At 33.4% G+C, this 20695-nt stretch overlaps 1 protein-coding gene across 1 annotated transcript; it reads left to right on the forward strand.

Annotated features, from left to right (window-relative positions):
• The first annotated feature begins 11126 nt into the window (after window positions 1-11126).
• LOC121253053 (transcriptional regulator SUPERMAN-like) lies at window positions 11127-12226 on the forward strand. Its single transcript, XM_041152950.1, has one exon. It carries the CDS (start codon window positions 11174-11176, stop codon window positions 11777-11779), a length of 606 nt encoding a protein of 201 aa, XP_041008884.1. The 5' UTR covers window positions 11127-11173; the 3' UTR covers window positions 11780-12226.
• Window positions 12227-20695: the final 8469 nt, after the last annotated feature.

Here is a 20695-nt window from a genome sequence, read left to right on the forward strand (position 1 = left end):
TGCAAATTGCAATGGGCTTCTTCAAGAGAGTCTTTAAGTTACTATATATATATATATATATCTTCTAGGATTGTATGTTTTGAATCATTTTCTTATCTCATATATATATATATATATATATACCTTCTAGGATTGTATGTTTTGAATCATTTTCTTATCTCAATCTGTGTCTGGTATTTTATATAGGAAAATATTCTAGTTATAAATTATTTATTAAATAAAAATAATTACACAAACTGATGGGGCATGATTTGGTTCGTCAGGTTGTAATGTTACTTTTATTATAAAGTAAATCTAATGTATTACAAGAAGTCACGTTAGTTTATGAGATTACATTTTTATGTAATCTCTTTATAGCTATAGCTGTACTCTTTTATATAAACCTTTAACAAAAAATTTCCAAATATGTTTGGAGCATGGGATAAGATATAAAATTTTCATCTCATCATTACAATTTTCTCAAACTTTTACACAAAATATAATAAACAATTCAAATTTTTCAAATCCCAATTTAATTTTTTTCAAACTCCATAACAATAATAATATTTAAAAATAATATTTTAAACTTTCATATAAAACTAAAAATTATCACCTCACTCTCCCGTGCAATATTTAGATTTATAAGTTTAATGGTAAAGTCATGCTTGGAATTAGCCCTAAACGTTTGAAATGCTGTGGCGGCCACGAACAAGCCATACGTACCAAATAAAGAACTTGCTGATTTTATTCAACCATCAATTGGGTATTTCCTGATTATTCTCAGGTTTTTAGGTCTGGGATCCAGATTTAACAATAGTACTCGTGAATTGGCAAATTTCACATTGGTAGCGCTAGACTACCTCGAGAACGTAGAGAAAAAGGTGAAGATTACGCACGCATCGGTATTTAGTAAGAGTTTTACTATATACAAATAAGTTTATATACTAATCTGTGCACTAATGTTATTAGCTTCATATTTTAAATTCAAATTAGTACTGTTGTCAATAAAATCTACTTTCTGACCAATTATATTGAATGAGTGCGCGTATTAATGTATAAAATTATTTACAATTAGATTTTTCTATTTAGTAATTCGATTCTTCTATGTAAACGCAATTTTGGGTACCAATTGTGTACCGATGCCGTGGCTCTTATTATATTTAAAAAATAAATAAAAAACAAAACACGAAACCGGAAGAGAAGAAATACACGGAGACTAGAGCCATTGAAGAAATTCAAGTTAAAATATCAAAACTGCTGTCTCTTTTTTTTTCAATCCCCAACATGCACTACAAGAAATCAGGTCTTTTCCAGCGATTTTAAATTCGTCGCAAAAAAACTCGCCGCAAATAGACATTATTTCTAGCGATTTCCAAGTCGCCGCTCAATTTCCAGTGTGAAGCTGGGAAATCATGAAGGAAAATGTACAATTTATTTTTTGCGGCGACTTCTGTACTTTTAACGGCGATTTATGTCATCGCAACAAACTATTATTAACTGTAGTGTCATTAGATTTCCGTCGATTAAAACAATCGCGGCAATAGATACTATTTACGACTAATATTGTCGCCTTAAAAACATATGCGCCCATTTAAGCTTAGTAGTGGCGAATCAAAAGCGCCGAAAAACCTAATAAAATTTAAAACCCCCGCGTTAGGTTTTCCGCTCATTTCGTTCCCTCAAGCCGTCTCCTCCCCCTCTCTGTCCCCAATCCCTCTTCTCCCTCAAGCCTTCGCCGCGCACAGCCCGTCGCCAACGGCCCCAACACGCCACCGCCATCTCACCTCGACGGCCACCCCCTCCTTCTCCCCCAGCCCCCACGCCGATCTCTTTCTGGCCTCACCTCTCTCTGTCTCTCTCGGATTTCTCTATATCGCCGCTGCTAGGGGCTCCGTTAGCCACCACCCACACCTCGACGTCGTTGACAGTCCTCCGTCGGAACCCTTTCTCCTCCACACCTAGACGAATAGCCCGAGGCCCTCCCTTGCTCTGTTCGCAGCCCACGACCACCAGCTCTCCTCAGCGCCGCCGTGCTCCTCCTGAGCCACCACCACGACCACCCCTTATATTGCCTTCTGGTTTCACATATGGGTTCTTTTCATTCCTTTTATCTTTGATTGATTTCTTGGTTTAGTTTCATTTGGAGATTGGGTTTTGTGTTTTGTACCTATACTGTAGAAATATCTTTGTGGTCGCTAGTTTGTATATGGGTTGTTGATATCATGCATTTTTCAGTTATGGCTTTGAACCTAGATTTGGTGCGTGCTGATGAACTTGATGTCTAATTTTCAGTTTGGGGCAAAAGGGATATATGAAGATAGATTTTATTTTTATTTGTTAGAACTTGACATAAATAAGATTTTCCCATTATTAATATGAATGTTTTCTTGTTTTAATGATAGGTCCTGATAAATTCTTGTGTATTCAACGTTTGGAAAACCATGAATTATGCTAGCAATTAATGATGTAAGGTGTAACTAGGTTTTAATTTGTACACTTCTGTTTTAATTTTTATAAAACAAAGATTTTTTTCTTAATTGGAGTTGTATAATTCATACACTATGGTTTGATTGATGTTGTATGAGTATATAATATCTTATATGAGTTACTATTAACTTGGGAGTTCTGCTGGTATGTATTTCTAGAGAACCTTTATGTTTTGATTGATGCTTTATGTTTGACACTATTTAATGAGTGGTTGGTTTTGCATAAATTTAATTGGGATCTTTTAATAGGTTTTAATGGGGATTTTGGAATAATATTCTGATTTATTGGCTTCTAAGTAGGGGCGAAGTGGTTTCCCTTTTTGCCTTTATATGGTCATTAGTACATATCTCAGACAACTCAAAACCACTACATGCACCACAAACTTCATCTGTTATGTCGTTCTGATTTCTTGGCTTCTATTTTGGTTGTTAGCCTTGTTATCGGATTAGGATTATCAACATCATATATATATATATATATATATATATATATATATGCCAACATATCTATATACATGAGAGAGAGCTCAAGTAGTACTGCATGTGGCTGTCAATGTTTTAGGAATATATACTTATCAATATGTTTATCTCAGTTTACTTTTAGTAACTACTGTCAACATGTTTACAAGTAGACAATCATGATTTGTATTTAATGTAAGGAAAAATGATATTTATTTATCATCTTTTAAATGATTGGCACATAAAAAAAAGATAGCAAATAGTGAAAGACTATGCAGCATGCATGCTATCATAGTTTCCGAGATTACAATGTTATTATAGTTTGCTAATTCCCTACTAATTATCTAGCAGGGAAATTAGTGCTTCTTTAGTGTTTGGGCCATGCATAAGTGCAGTGGAAAGTGGGACTGTGTTGCCCCTATTTCAAATAACTCAACTCTTTAACTCATAAACCAAAGTGTCAATTAATTTTTGCCATTTAGGTCACAAGAATTATAATGTTTTGAAGTAGGGAGTCACATTTTTACTTGTTTTGTTTACTTCCATCATGCGTTGTGTGTTTATGGGGTTGTATTACTGTTTTTTCCTTGGCCTTCTTAATCGATATTTATACTTCTTAATTTTGATTCCTTGGTTGCTAGTGCAGTTTTCCAGTGATAGTTTTGTCATGCAATTTATTGCACTTGATGAATATGTACAGGGGTGGGATTTGCTTCATTTTGGTGGTTGAAAGCTTGAATCATTTGATTGCATGAACACAGCTTCTTTTATAACACCTACATAATGTTGGTTCTGGTTCTCTAGTGTCAATATGATGCTACAACTGAATTTTACGTAAAAATAAATAAGTTTTGCACATTCAATTCCACTATTTTTACAGGTTTCTCAGATGATGTAATATATATTCTTACAGCTGTTTTTTATAAGTAAAGAAAGCACAAGGGAGCATGTTTCTCCAAGGAGCTAAAAGAGTTCATGATTTAATTTTAGAAGCCATATGTGAGCCTACAGCAGTGTACAATATTCATTTTGAAAGTTCCAACTGAAAAATTATTTGACTGTGAAATTTCTTTTTCCTCCAAGTATATTGAACATCTGTGCATGAACATCTGTTTATATCTAAGTATATTTTTTCAAACCCACGTGTCTGAACTTGTACAATTCAAACAACTAAATATATTTCTTTGATTATCTTTTCATGCTAGTGACTTTGGAGTGTTCTTTGTTGTTTGCAAGTGAATCCAACAAGTCAAAAAGGTACTTTGTTGTTTGCAAGCTACACCAAAACTTAGTGAAGACAAGGTTAAGCAGTGTGTTGATACAAGACTTAACGGAGATTACCCTCCTATGGCAGTTGCAAATGTACTTTGTCCCTTTGTTTTTAACTTTTGAAGAAAGTTGCAACTGTACATTTGCTCATGAAGTAATTATTGGTCATAGATCTTTGTTTTTTATTATTTACACTTCATACTATGGCTAATATCTCTCTTTCCTGATTTTATTGTTAGGTTTTTGGTAATGAAAAAAAAAATCTTGGGAAATTCTAGTTCAAGCACTTGAGCATGTCCAACTGTCAAAACCAATTCTTGAGGCCACTAGTACTCTTAGTTTGTGAAAATATATGTTGGGGTCGGTGCTTCTCATGTCAAAGTACTATATTAAGAAGCAAAGGAAAATGTATGTGTTGTTTTCAGCTCTTTCATTCACTCTCTACTTGTGAATTATTTTCTTTGTGATAGGTCTGGTTATCCAATTGCACTAACATTCATTTTGCAGTTTTTAGATTTAGTTAGTTAATTGGTTGCTTCTACATTATAGTGTTTACTTAAATTACTAGCTTGTGTTTGGCAGCTCACAGGCTGAAAGTTCTTGCTTTTGCTTGATCTCAATACTTTTCTCTAAAGGTAACATTTATAGCTTCCAAGAATGTTGTAAGAATGTTACTTTTTTTCATGGAATTATAAGAAATTGCCTAACTCTAATTGAGGGTAATACTACAGGCACATTGCAGGCTTGTAGCGGCAAAGCAGTGCTATGGTTATTAAATCAAGATACTTTTTATTCTCTCATTCACTTTCTTTCTTATTTGTGTGTTTTTTATTTTATTTTGTAGTTCTTAATTATTGTTCGATATAAATGTTAAATTGCAATTAGCTTGAGCATTGTGTGGCCATCCAGAAATTTCATACTGAATATAATTTGGAATATGTATTATATTTTTTATGTATTCTGTTTTGTGTATTTTTTTTTATATTTTCTGAAACAGAATTTGCGGCGAGTAAAGGTCGCCGCAAAAATTTTTTGTCGCATAAGCTTATTTGCAGCGACATTTACTCGCAGGAAATGCTGTTTTTGGGCGACAATTACCCAATTAGAAATGAATGATTGCGACGACAACTGAAATCGCTGGAAAAAATAACGACTATTGCAGCGATTTTAACATTTTTGGCGATGATATATATCGCCGCAATTAACTTTTTTCAACGATTTAATGATAAACCAAAAGACCATTTCCATCGATTTTTGGGACAGTTGCAACGGAAAAAAATCGTCCCAAATAGTAGTTTTTGTGACAATTTTTATCTATCGCTGAAATTGATCAAAAAAGGCACTTTAATTTCGTCGAATATGCAGCGAATTAGAAATCGCTAAAAATGATCAATTGCAGCGATTATTAAGGGTATTTGCGACGATTTTGAGTGCTGGAAAAGACCTAATTTCTTGTAGTGATGGAAGTCAAGGGTTACAACAACAGTTCTTTAAGAGTTTCTAACCGATTATCATCTTCCCTATTCTCAACTTGCATCTCATAGAAAATCTTTAAGAATTAATGGCAACTTGAGTCCTTGACTCCATCCAGCCAAGCTAAGGTCTCGTTTGTTTTCAGAAAACATCACATCTCATCTCATCTCATCATTACAATTTTCTTAAATCCTCACACAAAATAATATAAACAATTCAACTTTTTCAAATCTCAAAACAAAAATAATATTAAAAAATATATTCTAATAATATTTTATTTAACTTTTTAATTTTAATCTCAACTCACTTCATCTCATCTCTGAAAATAAACGAGCCATAAGTCTTTTAGTGGGAAAAAAAAATAACAAGGATCGGTAAGCTGCCTTTAAATTTTTAGGCCTATCTACACCTGTTCCAAAAGCTCCCAAGGCAAGTGATTTCAATCCATTGAGGAAAAGAAAAGCAAGCTTCTGTAAAAGAAGTCACAAAACTGGATAAATTTAAACCAACAGATTTTCAAGTATTGTCTAAGAAGAAAGTCACAGGTAGTAGAAAGAAGTGACCCAAACTCAATCTTTGTTTTGGAGGTGTAAAATCAATTGATTTTGGGTTGATTTATGATTGTTGAGAATGAAAAAAAATATGAACCTAAGTACTGGGCACAGGCTCATCAGGAATGGACTTGAAAATTCGTGGGGCAAAGAAGTCAAGGCTTCAGATGCTGCCAAGGGCGAAAAGAAGAAACGAGTTTTCACTTTGTGGGTCTCATGCCTGACGAGTGCACAATGGGTGTGCAAAGTCGCTTGCATTTAAAATTTTTCTTAGTAATTTGGCCACAACTTTGATTTCGAGTATCAAAATCGTTCATATGATTCCAATTTGATAAGTTATTTTCAACGCACACGTCATAGTTACCACGTTATGCCTAGTGATCCTTGTTTCAACTCCAAAATCAGTTATTTGCTCCTCCGAATTGTCCATAATTTAAGTTCTTTTTCTTTTACATGATAATATTTCGCTATCACTTTTAGAGATGTAATGATTCTTATTTCAATTTGGATCAAATTTTTTATAAGATACTTATTTTATTACATATTAGATTTTCATTCAATAATTGAGATTTTACCTTTTTGGTTAAAATTCTCAAAATCTCAAATTTTCTTAACTATTTAATCCTGGCTTGTGGGTTTAGAATCAATTTTTGTCTTTTAAGAATAAACCCTAATCTCATAATCTTCTTTGTATTCCATCTTTTCTCAATCTCAATTCCTAATTTCTATCTGCTGTCATGATAATTTTTAGAATTTTGTTACTCATCATCTCACGTACTACACTTTATTTATTTACTTTTATTATTTTTAATTTATTCTTCTTAAACTAATTGAATTTTTCTGCTCATGATCCATATAATACATACTTGATAAGAGAAAAAAATAAAAATAAAAAGTGTGTTGCATGGTCATGTGTAGAGATGATGAATAAAATTTTCCAAATTCTTACTATGTCTGGCGTCAGAAATTCAACTCGTGATAAAACTCGTGGTACTACGCTTAATTTGCTTTCTTGGGCATTTTGAATGGAAAAGGATACATACTGAAACATGGTTTAAATTAAGAGCGTGGACCAACCGGCCTAGCTTGACCGAGGCCCAGATATGTATGTAGTACGTGATCTTCGTTTACTTTGAACATAGAAAACTTCGGTGAAAACTTTTCGGTAAAACGTGGAAACACGCTTACTTCTCCCCCACTCACTTTTGACCGATAGTTATTTTTGTAATTTTTTAAATATTTTTTAATATATTTAAATATTTTTAAAATATAAAAAATTATATCAATACATTTAAAATTATTTCCTTAATTATTAAGTTAAAAAAATAAAATTTTCAAACCGTCAACTTGAACGGCAAAATTGGGAGACAAACTAGTTTTTTATAACTTTGTTTGTGCTAATCCGTTTACACGACATATATATATATATATATAATATTTGTTATTGTAAATTATAAAATTGTTAAATAATCGCTTTAAAAAAATAAATAAAATATGAAATTTATATGAAAAAAAAATAATTTTTAATAATAATTTTTTTTTTCAAAATGATTAGATGTCATTTATATACTTTACAATTATAAGTAAAATTATTTATATATATATATATATTTAATTTGAAAGACTTCAAAACCGATATGAAACTAAAGTCTGATACGGCATGACTCATGTAAGTGGGACCGGATCAACAGAGAAAGAACAGCATCGGACCCCACAATTGTCCCAAATATGGAAACATGCCTTTGTGTATTGGGATTTATGTGACGGCATGCATGCAATATACAAATGATACCTTTTTTGAAACATCATGCATGCATGGTATCTCTCTCATGAGTTGCCGTTTGAGGGTTTTGCCCGGCCTAACTATATATTATATATTGAGCGGCGTCATTAATTTGCTGAATTGGTTTCGTTGACATGAAATTTCTACAAATTTAAAAGATCTAATTAGCTAGGAAAGGAAGAAAATCTGTAGTACCGATGATATATATCATGTTTTGACTCGTGTTTTCTAATAAAACAGCTTTTTTCTCTCATGAATTTAAGATACACATAAAAGAGTAGCACTAGCGTGCCGCTTGCAGCTTACAAGTGACCACTAGTGTAAAGTTAGTAATTTTTTTATCTAATTTTTTTATTCACATTTTTTTATCATTTTTAAATATTTTAAAAAAATATATATCAATATATTTAAAATCAATTTCTTAATCACTAAGTAAAAATAAATAAATTTGGCGAGTGGTCATACTGGACGGTAGAAATGGAGCGACAGACTAGCTGTATTCTCCATAAAATCAATGAAAACGAGCTGACAAATTAAGTTGCTAATTAGATTTTTTTTTCTTTTCTTGAGGAATAAGGCACCGAAATCTACTAGATTTCTAATCTAAAGACTTAATATGTTGTGTTACAAGGAAATTAAAAATCTCATGTTTTTGTGTAGCATGCTTGAGGGTTTTCAGATTTTTTTGGGTCATTTTCAGACTTGGAATGAGGCAGCTAGTAATTAGCTAGTGCGTAGACTTTTAATTCAGATTGGAGGGAGTATTACGTAAGTATATTTGAACTTTTAGACCTTTTTTTTTTTCTTTTTAATATATAATTTGAATTTTTCGACTTTTCAGATATTTGGGAGCACAATCAGGATATTTTCAATATATTATACCGTTTACTGTTAGTCTGAATATTATTATTCTAATATTACTTGTCAAAGACTCCTTGGCTTTGGCTTTAGGAGTTGGTAGAAAGAAATGACTCAAAAGGTGAGGTGTGTTTTTCTTTTTGAAAAATAATATATATGTAGAAGTCTTAAATACATAAATTTTATACAGGCGTTTGTAAGAAATTAAGGTAGACTCTATCTTAAAAAATATATATATATAAAAAAAAAACTATCGATTTTGAATGGGACTTATTTTTTTACAAAAGACTTACGTGAAATTTTTCTATTTTAAATTTATACCTAACATTATTTTGTAAAAAAAAAAAAAAACCATTCAAAGATATTCCAAATTCAAGAGGAAATATTAATAAGCGAATTTACAATTATCTTCTTCTTCTTTTATTTCTTCTTGTTTCTTCTTTATTCTAATCGTGCTCCACCCAACACCTATTTATGTCAATTTGTTGACACAATAAATATGTCTATTAATATAAAAATCTGTCATATCAATTTACATATACATATATATTAATTGTGTTTTGATTTTTTTAATCATGACTGTTGTGATCTCACAATATATGTATATAAAAGAGATCATTAACTTTTATCCCCGGATAGTGAAATGAGATAAAATAATTTTAGATAAAAATTAAAAATTAAATAAGATATTATTAAAATATTATTTTGTAATACTATTATTATTTTAGGATTTGAAAAAATTGAATTGGAATTTAAAAGAGTTGAATTTTTTATTATATTTTGTGTGAAAATTTAAAAAAATTAGAATGATGAGACGATATGAGTTGAGATGAGATGAGATAATTTCTCAATCCAAACGGGGCCTAATTAGCAAAACTCATGCTGATGGAGGAGTACATTTTGTACAATATGAAATTATTGAGTAGAATAGACTAATTTGGATCACTTCTAATTAAGTACCAACTGGACTTCGTTGGAATACAAAAACACTCTCATTCAATCTCATCTCATCTTATCATTACAACTTTTCTAAATTCCTATACAAAATATAATAAACAATTCAACTTTTTCAAATTTTAAAATAATAATAATATTAGAAAATAATATTCAAACAATATTTATTTAACTCATTTAAAAACATCACATCTCACTATCCAAACAAGTTTTAAATATTATTTTTTGAATTTTTTTTGGGAACGGTACTTATTATTTAGTAAGCTTCTTTTATTTAACTTATTGGGCAATGGTATGGGCCATCCCAGCCCAAGCTAGGCCTTCTCCCATGACTATATATATGGACTCTATTTTGACTTTTTATATTTTTCGGTTACGGATCAGATTATTTTCTACTCTGGATCGATGATCATGAACTAGGTCGACAGTGCCGAGTGAATTTGTGACAAGATGGCATTTGCGATGGAGCTCCCTTCCAATGTGCAAACTCGATCGAGGGATGCCTTTTAGAAAAAAATAGAACCTATTAAAAGAAATAATTAGTTTTTTTAATGGAATTCACTTTTTTTTTTTTCATAGAAACTTGTACATGAATTTATTAAGGTAGACAAATATCCTTTCCACAATTGAGACTTTTTTTTTTATACATGGATGTTTTCTTCTACGTGCTCTTCATTATATATATATATATATATATATATATATATATATATATATATATACACACACACACACACACACACTCAGTTCCCAATATTATCTAATGTAACAAGAAAAATGATAACCTTACGACTATTTTATAACTAGTTTACAACACTATATAAAATAGATGGTAGTTTTGTAATATTAAAATTTATTTTTAATGGAATGTCATGATTTCATTAATTGTTTGAACATGAATTATAAAATAATTATAAAAGAGTTGTAAATATATCATTACTCACGTAACAATTGGCATTTTTAGGCGTTGAAAAATTTAGCAGTATCTCTTATAATTGATCTTTTAGAATTGGTAATTAAAAATTAGGCCGATCGAGATCAACACTGCCTGCCACTGTTACAAGACATTAATGCAAGTTAACACCAAATTAATCGATCGGTTGTCTGTTTCTGTCAAACATGAGTTTTAGGAGCTTAGCTTCACCGTGAAGGCGCTGCTGATCATGATCTCACGTTCGCCAGTCTTCTGTCTGATCTCATGCACGCACTCACAACTTTAAGTTGTGAAAGATGGTTCAATATTTATTTATTTTTTCTTTATATATATGTGTGTGTGTTTGTGAAGTAGTCAATAATACTAGTACTGTTATCATTGTTTGGATTTTTTTGGGTTGGACTCAACCTCGAGTACTACTACTGCCATGGAGAGGCCCTACTCGAGCAGTGGTATGGTGAAAGGAAATAGTGGTTCTAACAGCTTCCACTTTGAAGAAGATCGTTCAAGCCGAACTTCTTGGCTTGCAAAACAGCACTACACATGTAGATTCTGCAATAGGCAATTCAGATCTGCTCAGGCTCTTGGGGGTCATATGAATGTTCATAGGAGGGATAGAGCTGCAAGGCTGAGATTCTTACCTTCATCTGTTTCTGAATCCCAGAACCCTAATCATGTTTTTGCCTCATCGCCTTCATCTTCTTCAGCTAAGTTCCTACTGCACACAGATCGTCGCTTGCCTTCTTTATCACTCATTACTTCATCTTCACCATCATCGGCTTCAACTAATGAAGAGAAGAAACTGCTAATAAGTTTACCTCGAGTTGATCCCTTGAGTCCTCAAGGGAAGGATATTACAAATAAGAGACGGATCAGAAGTGTTCTAGGGTTTCAAGGATTGAACGTTTTTGCGCAGAAAGATGAGCCTACGGTTTGCAGGAAGGAAAGCATAGTTAGTTTGGACTTGGAGATTGGCTTACTGAAAGACCAGAAGGAAGATCTGGATTTAGAGCTTCGACTTGGTTGGTATTAGGTGCAATCTTCAATCTCCTCTGCTTTCTCCCTGCCTTATTAGCTTCTTAGACACCAAACGATGGCGGCCGGTACGTAGATGCATGGGTTAATCTTGAGAAGATTGAATTATAATAACTATTGAATGTATTGGATGATAGAAAGTACTGATCAGGACTAGTCTACCATTGCCTCTTATATTCCACCAGCTGATCACTAATGTTCATCCTTCTTGATCTCTTTAATTTGTATTTTTTGGTAGGTCATTGTGTTCTTGTAATATACCAAATGCATGCGTTGAATAGCTTTCATTGTGAGCAAATATGCATAGTATTGTTTTCATGATGAATTACTGTGAGGTTAACTTTGATCTTCATAACATTTTTCTCCGTTGTAATTTTGATTAATTAGTGTGTGGTGGGGTTGTCCTTGTTAGGTTAATTATTAGATAGGTGACTATTAAAGTTGGTGACAGATATAATCATTCACCCTAATTCCTACGAAAGATGGGATGTTTTACTTGATTATGTCCTCTCTCTCTCTAATCTCTGTACGTATGTGCTTCTTTACAATATATATGGGTGGGTGTGTATATATATATATATGCATATTATACACGCTTCTAGGTGTACATTCAGATTGTTTTTCAATTCAAGTTCTCGTAAGAACAATGTCGATCTGTCACTCTCCTAGCTATTTCATGGGACCTAAGTAAGGTTCACAATCTAATCAACCTATTTATAGCTAAGGGGTTGTTAACCGACAACTTAATACGTACATTTATGATAACTTAATTGGATGACTCTCCGCAACCCATGCATCTATCTGTTTGTGATGAAATAGTGAAAAAGCAAGGTCAAAGTCTAGGAAGTCTGACAATAATAAAAGAAAAGAAAGTCTGGGTCGACGTACATCGTCAGGACGTGGATGACTTCATGACTGTCCCAAAGAAACTGTCAAAAATCTAGGACTCTACGCATGATTCCACCGACTCGGATCTGCTTTGCGTTCGGTAGCACTATTAGTACACATTGCCTTGTCCGATGATTCAGAGTAGTGGTATGTTGATCGTCCCTGTAACTGGCCAGGATGTTGTATTTTCCAACTTCTGGTATTTTGCTTGTTCCCCACAATGTCTGGTGTCAGCAACGTCATGATGGCATTTCCCTATATTTCTCTCTCTCTCTAGAGGATAGTGATCAAACAGGCTGTACATAAAAGTCATTGGGGGGGGGGGGGGGGGGGGGAGTATGGAACTTAAAAATGATGTCATGTCTGAAGTGCGAAACATTGTAGACCAAACAAAAAAAACCCCAAAAGGGAATTTTGGAGCATTGAGGTTTAGAAAAATGGACATTTGGGGCTAGATCGCCTAGCATGACCTGCCAAAAGTGCTTGTTTAATTTAGTGAAAGTTGACGGGGTGCTATGGGTTAAAGAAAGCCAAGTCGCCGCACGTTAGCCATTCATGTTGTTGCTCCGTTCCTTCTTGCTCTTGATCTCTTTCCTTCCTTCTTTTAAAAAAAAAAAAAAATAGAAACGAATCCGGGCTTGGTGATACAAATCCAAAATGATATGGGATATTTAAATCCAGATTTTACGTTAATTGCATTGAAATATTATCTTAAAAAGATGAATCTCATGTACAGTTAATATAAAAGAAAAAACTTAATATCTTCCTTGGACTAAGGACAATATTAATTATTTTCCTTCAAATCATATATTTATGATCATTTTTTCTTTGTTATTAAATATTTGGTTTCAAGTTTGGAAATGATTCTAATTTTGATTTTGACCAAATTTTTGGTAGGATTATTGTTTAAATATGTATTAATTTCTCATACAATAATTTAGATTTTTTCAAAAATGAAAAAAATCTCCATAATTTTGAATAATTTTGAATTTTGCAGCTATTTAAGTTCGGCTTGTGGGTTTCATAAAATAATTTCAAATTTTACTACTAATAAATATTATTCAAAGTTTTCTCTGTGTTTTGAAAAAATCTCTTATCTTCTCTATGTTGATCATCTGTTGAAACTAATTCTGTCTGGCGTCAGTTGTCATTAGAGCTTAAGCATTTTTCCTAGGGTTATATATATCTCATTAGTTTCCATAGCCAGTGGTCGTGGTCGTTGTGGGCAGGTTCTGAACGAGAAAGTCCCGCATCATGTTCGTAGCATTCAGGATGTGATGATTGAGGATTTACAGAGACAGGTTGCAGAGTTAACTCGGCATCTAACGACGCAGGATATTGATGATCGTGAGATGAAAGATCACGATTCCGATTCTAGTTTTGAGAACCCATATCACAGGCGTGCTCCATTTTTGGAGTACGGTGGTAGGCAGGAGCATCATGTAGGGGACCTCGGTTTCAGAGTTGATTTATCAGAATTTTCTGGTACTCTTCAAGCTGAAGGTTTCGTTGATTTATTGCTAGAGGTTGAGTGGATTTACTATTCTTAGGAAGAAGAGTTTGAGGATGAACATTCTTCTATAAGGTGGAACTCTATACCAATCTACGATACCTATCCTGATGAAGATAACCTAATGGATGAGGTAACTATTTTTATTGAAAACACAAAAAAATTTGGAAAAAGAAAATGGTGGCGAAGTTTTGAAATTTGAAAATCATGAAACAACCTACGAGACAATTAACTTTGTTGATTTTCTTTGAGTTGAGGATTTTTTTTTTCAAATTCTCCTATGCAAAATATTTTTTTTTTGGATTTGAGATGTGAGAAAGAAACTTAATTTTGGAGTATAATATACTCAACATTATTTTATTTCGAGCCAATCAAATCAATTTTAATTTTTTCATGATAATTTGGACGATACAACAAAGGGAGAGAAATATTGGACTAATTGGACATTCAAAAGATCGAGACAAGAAAATTTAGAATTCAAGAACGAATTCTCTTCAACCCGGTGAGACTGATGCAAACCCAAAATGATATGGGATATCTAAGTTCAAATTCTACGTTAATTGCACTGAAGTACTACCTTAAGAAGATGAATATGTACAAATATAGAAAGAAAATCTTAATATATTCCTTGGACCAAGGGCAATATTAGTTATTTTCCTTTAAATCATATATTTATGATTATTCTTGCTTTGTTAGTAAATATTTGGTTTCAAGTTTGGAAATGATTCTGATTTTGATTTTGACCAAATTTTTTGTAGAATTCTTGCTTATTTATGTATTAATTTCTTATACAATAATTTAGATTTTTTTATTTTTGAAAAAATCTTCATAATTTTAAATTTTGCAGCTATTTAAGTCTTGTTTGTGGGTTTCATAAAATAATTTCAAATTTTACTATTAATCAATATTATTCAGAGTTTTCTTTATGTTTTGGAAAAATCTCTCGTCTTCTCTATATTAATCATCTATTAAAACTAGCCTGCAGAATAAATATCACTATTCTATCCGGCGTCACTTGGATTGCAAATTAGTTTGACATTGGGCCTGGTGTAGGCCCAGATAACATGTATTGATTAGGCTAGACAATTTGCCACCTTGAATCACAGAAAGTAATTATCATTGGTTATTACCTGCAGGGGCGCCATTCTTCGGCTCTGATATTAGTTCTTCGAGTCTATCTTGCTTCCCCTCCGGTCAACATGGAATAGTTTGTGGGTCTCGATCGAGCAAAACCAGAAATTTATGGGTCATTTGTCATGAGAAAGGAAAGGAGTTTAGGTTCGTTGGCTATCGCATCTAATTTTTTATGTTAAGGAGAATTCTATATATACACGATATTACTATCTTAATTTTATCTCACTTTATAAGATGTGACACATTTATTACCATCGAAATATCATTTATTAGATGATTCTTTATCATCCCATAATTATAAATATGTCACATCTTATATATTAGGATGAAAATGAAATGATAGTCATGTGGTATATAGAATTACATACGTACGTACTCTTATGTTAATATATATATATAGGAAAAAGACAATGGATCTTTATACCCTAATTAGCTTTTATATATATATATATGTGTGTGTGTGTGTGTATATATATATATATATATATATATGGATCTATACTTAACTTCTTATAATATTTGCTTATATTACTTTTGGTTGTGAATTAGCATCATCTCTAGCAAATTCTGAGAAGCTCCTCTTCTTATGTTACAAATGCAAAAACCAGAAACTCCAAACTACTGGAGACCATATCATTAATTCTAACGATCGATCTTCTCATGTCAAGTTATACATATGGACATTGGAATATGGAGCTCTTTGTGGCCTTCTTCATATATCTTTTTGATAACTTTGATCACCAACATGCAGCCAGTTAATTTGAAGATATATTTCCTATGATATTTGATCATTTTTCCGAGTCCTGAATAGAAAAGGAATTGAATATGGGGCATATTTCAGCTCATTTCATGAACTTCCCAACTTTAGCAACAAGAAAGCCAACATAGAATCTATCCTGTTTTTGTATTTTTTTTTTTTTTTTTTGAATATTAGCCACAAAAATATCTCACAAAAGTAAATCCATAAATTGACATAATTTGATATGGTACGTTAGATTATTAAATCAATTTTATTGTAAGTAAATTTAACATATCATATATATAAAGTTATATCAATTTGTGAGTTTATTTTTATATAATCTTTTTATAGCCATATAGCACTTTCATTTTCCATTAGCTGGTTTGGTTATATAAAATCAAACTATCTCATCTCATAACTTATATAATTATTACAACTTTCACAAATTCTCCCACAAAATATAATAAATAATTCAACTTTTTCAAATTATAAAATAAAAATAATATTATAACAATATTTTATTCAACTTTTAATAAAACATCTCATCTCATCTCATCTGAACTAGGGTTGTATACCAATGGATTTGGCGTTGGTTTGGGCGCCAAACCGAGACTCTACTGACGTCTGCCATGAGTCTATTGAACTGGCTGAAACTGTGGATTTAGAGAGAGAAAACTGATCATATCAATCTCGACGTGCGTCGGTGCGGTCTTCGGTCTACCGTCAGCGTCTTCTGTGAAGGAGGAGGAACTGAGGAGGAAGAAGATGCCTCGTGTCGTCGTTTGTCATAGAAGAAGAAAAAAGTTGCGAAGAGGAAGAAGACAACGAGGGGAAGAAGAAGAAGAGGGGGGTTATTAATTCATTTTGAAATGACACCTGTGACACCCCGACTCCCACGTACAAAAATAAGGGAATCGTGACGTCAGGATGGTGACAACACGGTCACACATCCCAACGAAATGTGCTCAAGTGTGTGTGCAACATGCAAAGGTGCACAATAAAAGTCGCAGCGGATAATATAAATAAGTCAACTAAGTACCAGAAATTTAAATACAGGTGTCCAAAATAATTTATCTTTAAAAGTTATACAGTCATCCCAAATATATTACAAAGGCAATATATAAATTGATAAAAACATAACTCACTAAACAGGAGCAATCCCAGATCACTCCACCAACGGAGCCAAGCTAAGGCTCGTCATTATCATCTGCATCAAAATCTGCAATACCATAAAATGGTACCACAGGTAAGTATAAACCAAACAACTCTTGAGATAAAAATACATTAATGCTACCAACAATATGACAAAATACATTTAGTCATAAAATACCATTTTTCCCTAGAAAATGATTATTTCCAACACACGCCAAAAATCTCATTTTGGCCCAAAAATATAGTTTGTCATTTTTTCAGAAAATGATTCACACAAAACAACCCATTTATCGGACACTGTAGGCGGGAATCGCAGGCGGGACTCTACCACCGTCCCTGCTTACCACCGTCCCTATCGCGTGCACCGTAGGCGAGAATTGCAAGCGGGACTCTACCACCATCCCTGCTTACTACCATCTCTACAGTTCATTTACACACAATGAATACTTAACAAAGCACTGTAGGCGGGAATCACAGGCGGGACTCTACCACCGTCCCTGCTTACCACCATCCCTACCGTGTGCACCGTAGGCGGGAATCGCAGGCGGGACACAACCACCATCCCTGCTTACCACCATCCCTACCGCGTGCACCGTAGGCGGGAATCGCAGGCGAGACTCTACCACCGTCCCTGCTTACCACCATCCCTACAGTCTCTTTTCCTTTTACTCACATGAGAATCCAATTTTCAATAAACACATGAACATATATGCAATCATGCGAAAACCCAGTTTTCTTTACAAACATGATCATGCGTGCAATATGCGATGTACATGAACAAGCCATAACCAACAACCACAATTCACAATGCAAACAAACACACAACTCCGTCCACAATCCATCCGACCCCCGAAACTCCTCGGACTCAGTCCGGCAAAACAAACCAATTCACAGATAATATGTGTTAGTGAAAAAATATATTTAAATCACGAAAGTTCTTTAAGGAAAATACTTACAGTGCAATATAACAATTTTCGAAGGATCACGAAGTTGAAAAAGGAGACGTTTGAGCAACACCACAGTGTAAAATACACTGTGGCCGTGGGTCACAAATACCAACTTTCAAACGGAGGCAAACGAAGACCCAAGATTGATAGGGTAGGGCCTAGGGAGGTCGGTGAAGCCAATGGTGGTGGTGGTTTGCTGTGGGTGGCAGCAGAATGGGCGGTAGAAGACCAAAATACCCAAATCAGAAATGTAGATGGTGGAGCTTCACCGGTGGCGGATCGGAGCTTGGGTTGGGTCCAATGGGTTGCCAAGAGGTTGGGGATGAAGTGGTGTGAAGATGGTGGCCGGAGGTGGCGCGACGGCGGCGCTGGAGCGAAAGTGACGCCGCGGCTTGAAGGGCTACTGGTGGTTAACGGCGGCGCGAATGGAGGTGAGGTTGGTGGGGTGAGGTCGCCGGCGGCAGGGGAACACAATGGGGTGGGCGGTGAAGGCCACCGCTGGCTCACTGCGGCGCTGGCGTTGAAGCCGACGGACGCACGGGAGAGAGGGAGAGGTTGGGTCGTGCGCGGGAGAGAAGGAAAATAATGAAGAAAAAAGAAAAGAAAGAAAAGAAAAGGAGAGGAAAGAAAAATGGAGGGAAAAGAAATGAGGTCCAATCCTCATAACTTGGGCCACAAAAATGATCCAACGGAGATGATTTTAAAACCATAAGTTCAATAAAATAATTCAAACGCAATGGTAAAGTCAAATTGAAATAATTAAATCCCACAGTAATTAATTTAAATATTAAAAGCAATTTAAATGCATAACAATAAATAAATATTTGGAAAGCACATAAAAATAATTTTCACCAAATTAAAATCATAGAAATAAACTTACTAAAAATCCAACCAATTTTAAAATAAGAGGATAAATTTTTGAACAATCAAAAATAATTCTTCAGTAAAAATACACTAAAATACGAGGTATTACAACACCGTTCTATTATATATTTTTTTTAACTACCGAGCTCCAAAACGATGCCGTTTCACTCATTTAAGTGAAATGGTACTGTTTTATATAAATATATTTAAAAAAACATATAAATAGACCAGATCGGCTAGTTGAGCAATTTCTTAGGGATTCAAACTGGCGTCGAACTGCCGATATCAGTTTTTTCTCAATATCTCTCCCTCGCCGACCTGTTCATTGCTAGTTCCGGCTGATTCCGTGCTCTGGCGGTCGGTTCAATCGATTTCGACAGTTCCTGTACACTCTTATTCTATACTATGTACACTCTTAATCTAAACTGCGTAACCAAATCTTGCCTAAATCTCTTTATTAATTTCGGATTGAGTTGAAACTTTAACAGGTCAGAGAAGCCGGTGTGGTTAAATTGTCCGACTGTCTGACTGTCTCTTACCGGCTTTCCCGAACTTTGTGCAATTTTACGTCATGCTGATTAATAAATATTAGCTTTTTTTTTAATCAATTAATAAATATTAGTTGAGTGATAACAATCGTCCACCTTATTTTTCCATCCCTTCAGTATGAATTAGCTGATAAGGCCGAGGTCTTTAAATACTCGTCTTGAGCTTCATTCAATGTCTTAATTTTTAACTTTTATTTTTGGATAAGTATATATAAACACCTCATTAAAAGAAAAAAAAAAAAAAAAACCAGATTCTTGAAACAACTTCACGATGACGTCGATCGACATTGCCTGCATGAAAGTTAGAGAAATATCAGGGCAAAAGGAAATTAACTTAATTTCCATACCATTTTTTAGATATTTTGGATATATATAAAATATCTGAGTGCATGGCTATATATTAGATTGCAGTTCTCCTCTCACTATATAATGTTCTTGCATGTATGGTTTGGACAATATTAATGCTTCATCGATCCGTACTTATGTTTGATTATTAATGGGAAAGAAAACTTTAGTTTCTAATTAATTAATGATAATTATTAATTTGAGCTTTTTTAACAGTTTTCAATTTTCAATTTTTTGTATTAATATACGTACCATGAATGCAGAATTAATATCATATTTCACAGCAATCGAGTATAATTAATTAAGGCATGCATAAAGACTATAATTTATAGACATCTTATGCATATATGCCCCTAGCTATAGCTAGCTAGCTAGCTAAGATGTACAACCATATTATATAATATATATATATATAATTAGGTAACTAATTAGCGAACAAAAGTGTTAATTAATTCATACATAAAATATATTATATGTTGTCAAAATTAATGTAATGTAGAAGACAGAATGATTTGGTAGATCATTATCAAACCAATTGAAGTAGTAGTTGAATCCACACGCACTTGTGTTGTTTTCGTCCATCAGGTTCTATCTAGCCTTTGTCCATTTCTTTGTAACTTTTCCTCCCACGGTTTTCTTGCAGGCTAAGTCAAACCCAACATGACCTATATATTATTAATTAATTATACGTACGTACCTTTAATCAACACCTCCCCCACCCCACCACTTGTAACATTAATATTATATATTAATAAGATATTGTAATTATAAACGTCGAATTACAACA

The sequence above is a fragment of the Juglans microcarpa x Juglans regia genome, chromosome 2S (genome assembly GCF_004785595.1).
Source record: "Juglans microcarpa x Juglans regia isolate MS1-56 chromosome 2S, Jm3101_v1.0, whole genome shotgun sequence".
Classification (NCBI taxonomy): Eukaryota; Viridiplantae; Streptophyta; class Magnoliopsida; order Fagales; family Juglandaceae; genus Juglans; species Juglans microcarpa x Juglans regia.